This window comes from Balaenoptera physalus (assembly GCF_965194825.1).
Source record: "Balaenoptera physalus genome assembly, chromosome: 5".
NCBI lineage: Eukaryota > Metazoa > Chordata > Mammalia > Artiodactyla > Balaenopteridae > Balaenoptera > Balaenoptera physalus.
In genome coordinates, this window is record NC_138884.1 from 50,982,167 (window position 1) to 50,996,441 (window position 14,275).

At 42.5% G+C, this 14,275-nt stretch overlaps 1 protein-coding gene across 9 annotated transcripts in view; it reads left to right on the plus strand.

Annotated features, from left to right (window-relative positions):
- Nucleotides 1–255: 255 nt before the first annotated feature.
- AFF1 (ALF transcription elongation factor 1) overlaps nt 256–14,275 on the plus strand; it is a 209,790-nt gene continuing 195,770 nt past the window's right edge. For 5 of the 9 annotated variants that reach the window (XM_082463224.1, XM_082463233.1, XM_082463228.1 and 2 more), the window contains exons 1-2: nt 256–497; nt 12,728–12,801. In XM_082463224.1, coding sequence (XP_082319350.1) covers nt 12,764–12,801 — 38 coding nt within the window. In that variant the 5' untranslated portion in view covers nt 256–497; nt 12,728–12,763. Of the gene's footprint in view, nt 498–12,727; nt 12,802–14,275 lie in introns of those variants that run through there. The other 4 variants (XM_082463230.1, XM_082463225.1, XM_082463232.1 and 1 more) reach the window with 2 other exon arrangements.

Genomic DNA, 14,275 nt, shown 5'->3' on the forward strand with positions numbered 1-14,275 from the left:
GGTTCTTGTGTCCCACACCAGCCGGGGGCAGGGTCACCCATGCTGCCGGTGCGGTCACTGCAGTATTCCATCCTGAGAGGCTGCTCGCCCTAGATCCTCCCACTGGTCCCGGGGGGAGGGCCGAGCAGTTCCTCTCCATCTGGTGGCGCCAGCTAGAGGGCGTGGGCCGGGCGGGGCCGGGGAGCGCGGGGGGGGCGTGACCTCCTGGGGGGCGTGGCCTCGCCTCCTGGGCGTTCCTGGGCCGCCGGCGCGCAGAGGTTGCCAGCCAGCGAGCGAGCGGGCGAGCGCGCGGCTCCTGCGCACTCGGCCGCCGCCTGCGCGCGTCGCTGGCACAGCTGCGTTCTCGCCTCCGCGGCTGGGAGCCGGGTCCAGCGCTAGACGCCGCTGAGCGCCCTGCGCTCCCCACACCTGCGCGCCTTCCCCACGGCAACAGGTCAGGGGCGGGCGGAGGCGGCGAGGGCGCACGACCCGAGACTGGAGGACTAAAGGTCTGGAAGGTAAGCGGAACCCTGCGCCCCCCGGGCTGGGGGTCATCCTGGCCAGAACGCCGCGGTCGCTGACTTCTGGGAAGCCCAGGCTCGGCCGCCTCGCTGCCGGCTTCCCAGCACGCTGGCTCAAGTCGCTGGCGTTCCCGCTTTTCCAGTGGGAACCTTAGGGGAGAACGGGCGAAGGAGACGCAGAGCTCGCACCTCCCTTACAAATCCCAGCAGGTAGCGTCTAGAAAAACTGGGGAGGGGAACACAGGAAGGGACCCATTCTCCTCCCCCAAATCAGACGTTGGCCCGTGCGCCCCGCGTCTTGCGGAAAGATGTTCGGATTTTGGAACCTGGTCCCGAGGTTGCGTAATAGAAGAGTCCCAGAAGTTTCTCCGGGGGGTAAAAGCGGGGCTTTTCTCTCCTCCATTACGAGTTCCCTTCCCTCTCGTCATAGTCACCCCTCCCCCCTACGTCTAGTAGAGACAGATTGGTGGTTCCAATCTCATCAAATTGTGATTGAGGTGGAAGCGTGCGTCGGTGGTCCGCAGACTCTGGAGAGGGAGGAGAAAAGTTGGAGGCACCTTCTGAGGCTTGCTCCTGGCACAGAGTGAGACGGCGTCTGCAGAACATGGAACTGGTTAATTTCCCTTGACGATAATTTTTTCTTGGTGTTTGATCCTCCGACTGCGGCACGCTAGCCCCTCCGACTTTGCGAGCGCCGGGGTCGGCGAATTTGGAAGGAGAGGAATTGGAGGGTTATAGGAATCATACTTTCCTATAATGTGTTGGGAGTATCGTTAATGAAGCTGCGACGGACCTTCAAGGGTCTTGATATTTTCCTCCTAGGTTAGTCTTATAGGAGTTTACACACACAGACCCCGTATTGTTGTGCAAATTGTCCCAGGAAGACCCTTGGCTTTGGAGGTGGAGGTGTGTCCGCATCTTTCGGGAGCTCATCTCTGTTGGGAGGTGAAGTGGGGGTGGGGAAGGCCTTACCGACGAAGTTTTGTTTCTTTTAACGGTGGGATGGGGTAATCTTAACCCTCTTGGTGCATGTTGGAGGCGGGGATGGGGATGGGGGATGAGGGATGACATACCATCAAGAAACCAGACAGATTTAAAACTTTAAAGGCGAAACCGTACATTAAGGCGAAGACCCAGTGTTCCCTGAGGGGGTTGGAAGGTGAGAAGAGCTCAGTAATTGAGGCACAGAAACCTCAGGCAAGGGACCGGCCTGAGAATTTGGGGGATTTTGCTTGTGCAAGATTACTTGAGAGCAAGGTCATGCAGAGGTGGTAGAAGGAACGGGCGGTGGTGGGACACCCCTCGCGGACCTACGTGTTGTCAGACTCCGCGTGGGCATAGAAGTCACGAAAAAGAAAGACCTTTGGACTCGGGAGTCTAGTTCTGCTTAGAGGCTTAAGAATACCTAGGCATGCCCTGTTTCGATGTTTACTTCCTCTGTCTAATGTATTTCCTTAGCTTGCCTTTCATCTTTAGCGGCGAGGGTTCCTTGAGTGGATATTCTGGAAATAAATTCACAGGAGAGTTGAAAATTCTGGATGGTTTGCCTGCTTTCATTTAAAGGTGGTGTCTCTTGCCAGTGTCCGAAAGTATTTTATTTGAAGAGTATTTTATGTAGAAGAGGAATGGAGAGAACTAAAGGATAACGACCCACGAGAATGAAAGGAGACCAGGAGAGAAAGTAGAATAGATAACTAGTACTTAAAAAACTAATTTGAATTCAACTAATTTAGGAGAGGGAACCAAGGAAATGATTTGGGACAGATTTGGTCACTTTAAGACAAAGAGGTATTGAAGAGTGGGATACAAGGCTTTGGGAAAAAAAAATGAATTTAGATATTGGGGACTTCCTCCCCCCGCCCCCCCTTCTTTTCTTTTTCTAAATAGAACTGACAGCGATGATGAGGCTAGGGATGTGGAACTTAAAGGTGTGTTACTATGGACTCTTTGCTTCCCACTTGCAGGAAGAAAATGAACTGTTACATATCAGAGTTAATATGTCTTATTCATTCACTGTAGCAATTGAATTTCTGTAGTGTCTTTGGCATTTGCTTAACTCTTCAATTTAATAAAGATACGATTTTGAAGACTCAAAATGTGTTATGACTCAAGTGTATTAATTTAGAATACAAAAATCATCAAGAGGCTGAGAATTTATGGCAAGAGTAAAGCCCAGGTGATTTTCAACATTGCTTTCTCCTACAAGATGCAGAATATGCATGCATTTTTTGCTACCAGAAGTCACTGTTTCATTGTGGGGTTATGAGACGGTAAGTAGTTAGACTATGTCAAAACTGGCTTTCTCTTCTGTTTCCTTTTGGTTTCACTGAATTTTGCAAGGACTTGGTGGAGCTAAAAGTAACTTTTTTATTGACTAAGATACTTGCTTAATTTGGTTTTGGATTACATTGGAAGAGTATTGTTCGATTAAGGTATATATATGTATATATATGAGTTGCATCTTTATTAGGTACCTCTATAAATCACTGTAGCCATGTGATTGTTTAGTTGAAGTTATAGTGCCTTGGGAGTTGAAAAGATGGGTAAAAAAAAAAAAGCTTAGGAAAGGCAAACCTGTTTTCCATACTTAAAAAATATTTATTTATTTATTTTTGGCTGCATTGGGTCTTCGTTGCTGCATGCGGGCTTTCTCTAGTTGCGGCGAATGGGGGCTACTCTTTATTGGGGTGCATGGGCTTCTCATTGCGGTGGCTTCCCTTGTTGCAGAGCACGGGCTCTAGGCGCGCAGACTTCAGTAGTTGTGGCATGCAGTCTCAGTAGTTGTGGCTCGTGGGCTCTAGAGTGCAGGCTCAGTAGTTGTGGCACACGGGCTTAGTTGCTCTGCAGCATGTGGGATCTTCCTGGACCAGGGATTGAACCTTTGTCCCCTGCATTGGCAGGTGGATTCTTAATCACTGCACCACCAGGGAAGCCCCATATTTTTAAAGAAGCAAATGAAAGGAGTTTCACGTTCAACTCTGTAATTTGTGCTCTTTCATCAAACAAATTTGCATAATCCTTTATGAAGTTAGTTGACTGTTAAAATTCCAAATCTTGAGATAGACTGTGCTACTTGTTAAAAGGTAGAACTAATTTATTTATAAATATCTGAATTATTATAAGACATACACAGGGGACAATACACTCTGCAGATGTCCCTTAAGGTATAGCAACATAGCTGGGATATTCTCCTTACTATTGCAGCTCTCCACTGAAAGCTGTCCTTCAACTTGAATTCATTTGCTATCTTAGATTTGTCTGTTGAAGCTAAAAGCCCAAAGTTCCCCTATTTCAAGACTAGACCGTTAACTAATTTTTCAGGAGATCGAGAAAGTATGTTGGAGAGAGTACAAATTAAGGAACTGCATTTACCATACATAAAGTTTTGTAAATAAATTATATTTTTTCATTAAATTATAAATTCAACAATGATTTCTGTTCTCAAATGATATTTGACAATGGTTTTCTAGCAGTCTCTTTTTATACACAATAGTAGCTTATTTAATATTTGCTGATTTAATATTAGATTTCATTAAAAGAGATTACATAAACCCTGTAATCTATTTATTAAAATTCTACCACAGTGAAGAAGTAAATGTGGAATATTTAGTTCTTTGTAGGTGCACATCCTTTATTCTTGACTGTTTACAAGAGCACAAGAGATTGTCGTAGATGTGAAACGATGAGGCTCCAAGGCCGTGAGGGTTGCTAATAGGAGTTTCTGTCTTATGCCTTAGGACAGAACTCCTTCAGTAGTGTTCTCCAGGGGACGAAAATCAGCTGATTTTCTTAAATTATCTGCCCCATTTAAAACATGACTAAGGATTTCTTGTTCAAGTGACTTTTTCCTATTAAAAGACTGAGATTATTGTGACAAGTGGAGCCCAGAGGAATCAATTACATCATTAATATAATACCTCATGTTCATTCCCAATACCTCATAAGTATCGAGCATCTTCTATGTGCCAGACAGTACTCTAAGCTTTGGAGAAACTGATAACGCCAGATCAAGACAGAGAAAGAGCCCATGCAGGTGGAGTTTACAACCATGTAGCACAAAAGCTGTTTACCAACGGCTTTCACATGACATATCATTTAGGCCTAATTGCAACTCTGAAGTTGGAGTTCATTTTCCATTTTAAAATCAGGAAATTGAGTTGAAGAAGTTAAGTGACTTGACTCTGTGACTCAAAGCCTGCTGCCCTTTCTACTGTGGTACACTGTGTTGGCTGTGTTGATATGTGGTTTCCTGTTTTTCAAGAATTACAGCTTGACTCTCAAATATAAATAGTGTTTCTCCTTGGCTAAGTAATTCTTTCTAATCATTGTGGGAATAAAAAAGCAGGTATTTTCATTTAGCATTATGGACATATATTTGTGACTCCAAAGGAGAATATGCAGACGTATTAAACAGACATGTGGTATTTATTTGCACCAAATAAAGATCCCTACCTTCCTAAAAATTAAATGCAAGGGCTTAGGAGCCATCTCCCTTAGTGCTTCAAATCTATTATTCAAGTTATGAAAGGTCAGTTCACATCCCTATGTAAATCAGGATATACTCATACCATTTTGTTCTATCTTATAGATACCGTGAATATATGCAGAATATATGCATATGATAGTGTTTTTCAAGCTTATAGTAAGCATCAGAATCTCCTGGAAGGCTTTTAAGACACAGATGTGTCTCTTCCTCCCCCACTCCCCAAGTTTCTGATTCAGTAGGTCTGGGGTAATGCCCAAGAATTTGCACTTGTAACATGTTTGCAGGTGATATTGATGCTTCCAGTTCTGGAATTACACTTTGAGGACTACTGCAGTATAGCAGAGAATTTAAAAGCATGGTTTCTAAGCCAGACAGCTTGGGCTTGAATCTTGGATATGCCACCTACTAGCTGTCAGACCTTAGGCAAATTACTTAACTTCTTGTCAAGAACTGTTAAGGCTCTGAGCTTTTACCCTGCTTTCAAGGTAACAAGCTAACCTGCCACAGTTTCATGGACTCTTGGGAATGGGTTTATTATTCATAATAATAGCTGTGGCCAGAGTATCACCATTTTCTTACACCAGTTCCCTAAGCCCCAGTTTCCAAAGAGGGGAGATGTGGAGAGAGTCAGACGTTACCTGCAAACACAGTGGATTATATTAAGGAGAGAAATCCTGATCTTAGGGAATCCTAATCTTTTATAATGGGCAGTAAGCATGACTGCCCTTTATTCCAGAGGGAGACATTATCTTGATTATACTGGATAGTAAACCTGCTGCCCTTTGCTCTAGAAGGAGACATTATATTTTTCAAAGCTGTTCTCTATAGAAGTATCTTTAAAGATTGTATGGAACAAAGGCAGTTGGTGCCTCTGCTTGTACAATATGCAGAAATGACCCATGGAGAGTTGGCTCCCAATACTTTTCCATTCCCTTATGCAATGGAGTTAACAATACTGTAGTATCTCCCTTACTGGGTAGTTGGGTAGATTAAAGGTAAGAAGCCTTGGCAAGTGCTTGAAGCAGAACATAATAAGTGCTACATAAATATTTCCTATTATTACTCCTGAAGGAAAAAAATTTGTTTTTTTTTAATGGTAAGTATTGCCTTATAAGATGAAATAATTGCTTTACTGAGTATCCCTGACTTTGAGTTCATTCCAAGAAACTTCTTTAATGGGTCTAAGTTCTAAAATGGTGATGATGTATGATACAATGTATCATTGTATGATAATCTTACCATTCCATGGGGAATGAGGCTTAAATATTTACTACCAACATTCATGTGCTCTCCCATGTGTCTCCACCTCCTTAGGTTATACAGAATCATGTGACTAATTCTGTCCCGTGGGCTGTCTATGGGAGTAACATATATTCCTGGACTGAAGCATTTAAGTGGCTCTTATGAGACCCTCCACCTGTATTTTTTACTAGAGTAAACCCTGCAGCCACATTTTGAGATAGTGGAGCTTCCAGCTTGGCTTTTTTCCAGCTTAGGTTTCTCAATGTGGAGAAAACTCCCTGCCTCCTTCTTACAACCCTCCCCTTCCCCCCGCAATATGCAATGGACATAAAGAATAATCAGGAAATAAGTTTTTGTGCTATCAACCCACTGAAATTTGGGGGTTAATTTGCCACTATAGCATAACCTAGACTACCCTTACTATATTCCAGTATCTATAATACCTGCCTACTGTGAGAAAGTTGACAGTCAATTATTTTAAAATATAGGCTCTGAGTACATATAAGTAAAGCTGGACACAGAGCTTGCATTCTGTTGAGGAGATATAAACATTAACATATTTATTTACTTAGCTTAAGTTAATTTCAGATAGTGGTAAGTACTATGAAAAGATAAGTGCGGCCAACACTGTTCTTTTCTTCCCCAGTGCTCATTCCCATTTTTTTGTTGCTAAGAGAACCTTGATTGTGTGTGGGATTACATTGTGCCCAGCCTTAGGTGATAGATCATGTTTGTTCTCAGCCAGTGACAACAATTTGTATCCTGATTTACCTGCAGCTGGAGGAGGCCACGTGACCTAGTTCTGGTTTTTAGATAGGTTTGGGGAAGGATTCCTTTCCTGACAAAAGGAGAGAGATGTGTCTGACATAGCCACGCCTTCCTCCTCTCATCTTCTACCTGCCTTGCATGTTGAAAAGCTGTCTGGTTATGGCAGCAACCTTTTTGTACCATGAAATGACAAGCATAAAGACAGCATGCTAAATATGGCAGAGCGGAAGGAGCCAGAATTCCTGATGGCCTCATTGAACAGCTAAAATTATACCAGTAGCCACCCTCCTCTAGACTTGCTATAGGAGAAGTAGAAACCTCTATTAATTAAGCAGTTGTTACTTGCAGCTAGGCACATTCTGAATCCGTATAGAGTATAATGGAATAGAGCATGGATTGGCAGGAGGGCACAGCAGTGCTACATTAGCTACTGTATTCAGGGGAGACTTCTTTGAGAATTTATTGTTTGAGCTGAGACCTGAATGATGGGAGGGAGCTGACAAGGTGTGGGATGTGTACTTGAGTCTGGGGGCAGCACCAGAGCCCCCTAGAACAAGGATTTGAAGTGGAGAAGAGATAGTTGGGGAAATCATGTTCCATTATGAATTTCTAGGCATGTGGGCTTCATGTGGCACTGGAGAGCTAAAGGAATTGTAGGTGCTCAGGTCAGTTTGGGGCCCTGGGAGATTGTGGGGTGCTTGGGGTAGAGTTCTGGAGAATTCAGATGAAAACAGTGTATGACCCATGACTCACCCATGACACGTTGCCAATTACCAAGAGACTGTTATTCCTGGAGGGGTATGTATGGAAAAGGGGAAGGAGATCTGACCAGGGACTACTGACCAGTCCAGACATCCTCTGGTCTCTGGACAGTTATTTTCCTAATATTCTCCTTTGGAAACTGGGTCATGGTCATGGGGCTTGGAGACCTGCTTAGCGCTGTTTGTCCAGTTGAAAAGCTTCTCTAATGTATGGATTGTCCCTAGCATGTGCTTTGGTTGGCAGAAAGATAACCGGAACAACTACTACAACCATTTATTTAGTGCTCACCATGAGCTTGGCATTGTGCTAAAAACATTACACCCATTTTATTTAACCCTACAACAACCCCAGGAAGCCCCATATTACTGATGAGAAGGCTGAGACCTTGGGGGAGAACAGTGATTTTCTTGAGGTTATATACCTAGTAGGTTGCAAAGCAGGCCTTTAAACAAGCATGTCACAAAGACTCCTGGGAGTAGGTTCCCCAGAATGTGCTAGGTTTGGGAGCACTTAATGACCTAGAACAGAATATTTGAAAATATCCTGAATCATTTTTCTGTATTCCTCCTCTCTTTCTTTCCTTGTAATTATATATGTATATGGCGTAAATGTCTATAAAACTTTAAAAAAAATTTTTTTTTTTTTTTACTTGAAATGTTTTACCTGCTATTTTGGGGAGAAAAGTAGTTTGATGTACATGACATTTTTATTTCTGAATAAATTTGCATTGCAAGAGGCTGGAAGGACTATGAAGGGTCACTTAAATAGATGTGGCAAGGTACAGTCCTACATGAAGCATAGTCTTGTTTCACTTACATAAAAAGTAAGATGGACAGTGCTGACTTAAATAAGAACTGCTACTTATTGAATGCCCATGATGTGTCAGTGTGCTGGGCATTTTAGCTAGATTTATAAAGCACTTTTCTCAGTAACTCTGTAAAATAGACTGTTTTCCATTTTACAGATGGGAGCACTGAGGCTGGTAGGGCTTAATTTGCCCAAAGTGATCACCTGTCTCACTTGAACTTATTCTCTTTTTGCTGTATAGCACTATGTTATGTTATGTTATTTATTTATTTGGCTGCGCCGGGTTTTAGTTGAAGCACATGGGATCTTCACTGTGGCATGCGGGATCTAGTTCCCTGACCAGGGATTGAACCCAGGCCCCCTGCATTGGGAGTGCGGAGTCTTAACCACTGGACCACCAGGGAAGTCCCTACTCTGTTTTTAATATAGAGCCAAGTTGGAATCTTAACTGCTTTTTTTTAACGGGAGGATTTTAAACTGCCCCTCTCCCTCATTTTTTATTCTGCTTTGTCTTTATAATCTGGTGAGAATAATATAAAAATGTATGAAAACTTCAGGAAGACCTTCTGATTTCAATATTTATGGGCCAGTACATCCCCCCCCAACCCTTATATTTAGGGAAAAAAAAATGTTTACACAGGTAATAAAGGATTCATAGCATATAGAATAAAAGATGAAAGTGCCCCTTTCCAGAGAAGCCACTATTAACAGTTTGGTTCTGTGTGTGTGTGTTATGGGTGTGTGTTATGCATAAATATAAAAGGAAAGCATTTCTTTTCAAACAAATTGGCTCACATTGTACATTTTGTTCAGCATCTTGTTTGGATAAACCTATTCTTTTTGATGTTTCATTGTGTCTCATGTGCCATAATTTATTTACCATTTCTGTGTTTGTATGTATTAGGTTGTTACCACTTTTTTTTTTTTTTTGCTATTATAAACAACATTTTATTGCACAAACCTCCTTGTACAAATGTGACTTTTTAAGAAAGATTTTTCAAAGGAGACATTAACTGAAGCATATACTAATTGCCTTTCTTAGCAGTAGTTTAGGGTTATAACCTCCTGACTACAGTAGGCCTCCATTCTAACCTAACTAACCTTATATCTGAGTTGTGTGGCTACTCCGTACAGCTGTGCAAATCATACATACATCAGCATCTAAGCAGACTTTCATAGGCTGAATTTGGTCTTTCCTGTGAGACATAAGAGTCAATAATCTGGTGATGTAGCCTCCTTGCCCTTGCCTCTGTGGAAAGGATTGAGCCACCATACAAGGTTATGAATTTGAATTGTACACACAAGTCCCTGGCGGTGCCCAGGGGCCAGATCCCTCAGAGAATATGTCTCTTTCACTTTGTACTTCACTCACCCACCCAGGAAACCAGTAGTGAGAGCCAGGGATTCAGCTGACTCCTTCAGTCTTGGACTTGTCAGTTCCTAGGACCATTTTTAAAAAAAACAGGCTTGCCCTATTTATTTATTTATAGCAGTTAAGTTCACAGCAAAATTGAGTGGAAGGTATAGAGATTTCCCGTAGACCTCCCTGTCCCCATCCCCACCCCTAGCTTCCCCCATAATCAACTGTCTCCTACTAGGGTGGTGCATTTGTTACAATTGAGGAACATGAGCATTGACACATCATTATCACCCAGAGTGCTAGACCGTCTTTTACTACAGCTCTGCCTGGTTTGCTCCGCACTTCCTTTAAGCCTTTGCTCAAATGTTTCCTTCTCTGACCACTCTATATAAAATTGTAACACCTTACCTCCTTTCCTCTCTGGCACTCTACGCTGTTCACTTTGTTTTTCTCCTTTTAAAGTCTAACATCTATATATTATGTTTCATCTTTGCTTACCTCCTGTAGTTTGTAAACTCAGCATGGCAAGGGCCTATTTCCTTCACTCTCTTATTCTTACAGTAGATACCCAGGAAATATTTGTTGGCTCAGTGAGGAAATGAACAAACAAGGGAACTCAGGACCACGCTGTCGGGTTGATATCCCTCAACAACCCCCCCGCCCCCTCCCTTGCTGCCCTCCTTTCTCCACCAATCCGCCCTGGGATGGGTGCTGTTGGGCCGCAAGCAGGTGGGCCGTCCTCACTGGGAGGGCTGTGTTGGGGACTGCCATCATGGACTCTTGAGAAGGCTTTACAGTGTTAAGAAGATTAATGCCAAAGCAAATGCCTACTATTTTATTGATAATTTGCTGTGGGCCAGCCCTCCATGTTGAGAGAGAAAGAGAGAGAGAGGGGAGGTGGGGGAAGGGGGAGGGAAAGGAGGGTAGAGAAAGACAGAGGAAGAAGGAGAAACAGAAGTATGTGTTTGAAGGACTTCCCCGGTGGTCCAATGGTTAGGACTGTGCACTTTCACTGCCGAGGGTGCAGGTTCAGTCCCTGGCCGGGGAACTAGGATCCTGCAAGCTGTGCAGTGTGCACCCCCCCCCCCAAAAAAAGTGTGTGTTTGATGGGATTCCCTCGTGGTGGCACAGTGGTTAAGAATCCGCCTGCCAATGCAGGGGACACGGGTTCGAGCCCTGGTCCAGGGAGATACCACATGCCGCGGAGCAACTAAGCCCGTGCGCCACAGCTACTGAGCCTGCGATCTAGAGCCCACGAGCCACAACTGCTGAAGCCCGAGCCCCTAGAGCCTGTGCTCCGCAACAAGAGAAGCCACTGCAATGAGAAGCCTGCGGACCACAATGAAGAGCAGCCCCCGCTCGCCACAACTAGAGAAAAGCCCGCCGGCAGCAACGAAGACCCAATGCAGCCAAAAATAAAATAAATTAATAATAATTTTAAGAAGCGTGTGTTTGAGAGAGGGAAAGTGAGAGAGTAAGGGGGGAGAGTGAGGGAGGTGATTGGGATTTGAGTTGGAGAATTTAGGAAACTTGCATAGGGCCACTGTAGCCAGTTGAAGGAGTGGCCTACTCCAAAGCATGTTTGACCCTGAAAATTTTAGAGCTCTACTAGTGTGAGTTTAATTAGAATATTTGTAGCATCCGTGTTGCATTCTTTTGGGGGAGGAGATAGAGTGACAAGTGGTATCTACTAATATGAAACACTGTAGTCAGCAAGTCAGCAATTTTAATTTCATGGAGGGGGAGATAAAAGACCTTATCAAGAGGCAGAGTAGAGCTCAAGGACTCTATTCAGCGTTTCTTCAGGCTTAGGCAAAAAGTATAACAGCCTCTTAAAATAGGAGACAAGCTAAAATTGTTACAAATTTAACATCATGTTTCCATTTGTATCAAATAGTTTGTTAAATTGGTACTAAGATAATTTGGTAACATACCCTTTGCCTTAAGGATGTCTGAAAAAATAGAAACTATTTAAAGCAAGTTAGGATAAGAGCAGTAAATTTACAAATACAAGAAAGGGAAAAGGAAACAGCTGTTGATAGTGTTAACCATAGAGAGAGAGGTTGTTTCTAGAGATAGGCAAGATAGTACCAAGGCCATCTGCCCAGGTTGGATAACAACTTTTTAAAACCAGTACTGTTTTGAGAGAATGCTCCAGAATTGCTTTGGTGGTTACGTACCTTTTATGAGTGGAAGTAAAATCTCAAGATTGGCTCTTAAACTGGGCCCACTTTTTTACTTAGTGTTGAATTCTTATGTGAAGATCAACTATTAATTTTCTTTCTTGTCCATACTCTTTCACCGTTTTCCCTTTTGACTCTAGTGACGTTGTTGACACAACCTATTACCTTAGGCAACTTACTTAAAACTGAGTTTCAGTTCTCTTATATATAAAATGGGGTATTTGGTATATGGTGTATTAGTATGTACCTTGCAAGTGTATTGTAATGTTTACATGAAATGTCATTTTTAAAGGGCTTAACACAATGCTTGGCACAAAGTAGACACTGGGGAAATGTTATTTCCTTTCTTCCTCCTCATGATAAACTTGTGCACATTTTTTCCTGGCTGAAATTGCTTTGAGTAGCAGCCTTAAAATTAAAAGTGCATTTGGCCAAAAGTACATTTGGCCTTTGATATATGCTGGCCGGCTTGTTCACGCAACTTGAGAGTTGGTGAAGAACCATTCTCTTATTCGAATGGGAACTTTGAATTCTGTGTCCAATAAGATTTCTTACAGGTCGGGTGTACCTATGAGTTTACTTACGGGCTAATGTTCACAGGCTACTGTTTCTCTTTCAGATGAATAGACTCGTCGCTTTCCACTGACTGGCAGCAATGGCATTTACCGAAAGAGTCAACAGCAGTGGCAACAGGTAACCATGAAATCCACGATGCAAGGATATGATAATATTTAATTTTATAATCTAGTGTTCAAAGAATAAGTTTGGTCCTTTTTATTTTTGTGACTTATGACTCTCTGGTGCAGGAAAATGTGTGAAAATTTCTGTTTTCTCTACATGAAGTCAAACCTATTAGACTGGCTACATATTTTCTTTAAATCTAGTACTCTCTTAACTCATTTCTTTAACATGTGGTTGTGATGTTAGATCAGCATCTTAATTTTCTGTTCAAGGTACTGGTCCAGATTACACTGATTTGGGAAAATGTACACCTATTCAGCTTGTGCTGAAACAGATATCATGATGAAATCTGCCTTATCATGAGAGCTTTGAAAGAGGGAATTCTGTCAGTTATATTTTATGACTTTCACATCTCTCTCTCCAACTCTGTACATATAGTTAACTGCCATCTTGCTTGCATATAGTACATGACCAGGGTTGGTTGAGGGGAGCATATTTATATTCTGAAGCAGTTATTAAGAATAACCCATTTGCTATCCAGAAGGAATTCTTAATATCACTGATCAGTTTTTGTTTATACTATTCGATGCTCAGATACACATATATGAAAGTATGAGACATGTAGACTCAAACTTAATTAATATTTCTTGAGTAATAGATGATCGTGACTGTAATTCTGGACCATTCTGATGCTTTCCTACTTCCTCCTCCTTTCTGGTTCATTTAGGAAATTCTTCCTGTACTCCAGGTGGTCCTGGTGGTCCTGTTGTTAAACTTGGTGCACTCTCCTCCCCCAGAGAGGAAAGCATGTGACCCAGGCTGCAACAGTCCACATTCTGCTAGAGCCAGAGGGGAAGCTGTTATCATCCGTTTTTTTAGGCTTATTCATAATGTTTGGTTACACATAAGTTTTAAATTTTTATGTAGTTAAATGTCTTTTTTATGGATTCTGGTTTTGATTGTGCTTAGAAAGGTCTTTCCTACTCCAAGATTGAGAAAATAATGTCATGTGTTCTCTGCTGGCACTTGAAAGGTTTCATTTTTTGCATTTAATCAGAACTTGTAAGCTGGTGGCCTATGGGGCAGATCTGGTCAACAGATGGGTTTTGTTTGGTCTCTCACAGTGTTCTAAAAAAATATATCTACCAATGATTTTTACATAATGATCTAGACTTCCATCTTCTCTTAAAAAACTTAACAACATTGGGTTTGCATTGCAATATAGCAACGTTCAGATGGAATTGAATAGCTACTTCTCTTTTTGAGAAGTCATGAGCTTTCTAATTCAAAACTTCCCAAGTGGTGTGCCATTAGTACTTTTCAGGTGTGCCAAGATGTTGCTCTCCCCAACCAGAACTCCAGAACTCCCGAACTCCCACCTGATTTCCTCCTGCAGATATCTGCTTTGTCAGCTTGCCCCAGAGAGACTTGACGTTAAAAAAAAAAAAAAAAAAAAGTTGGGGAAGCACGATGCTTTCTAGTTCAC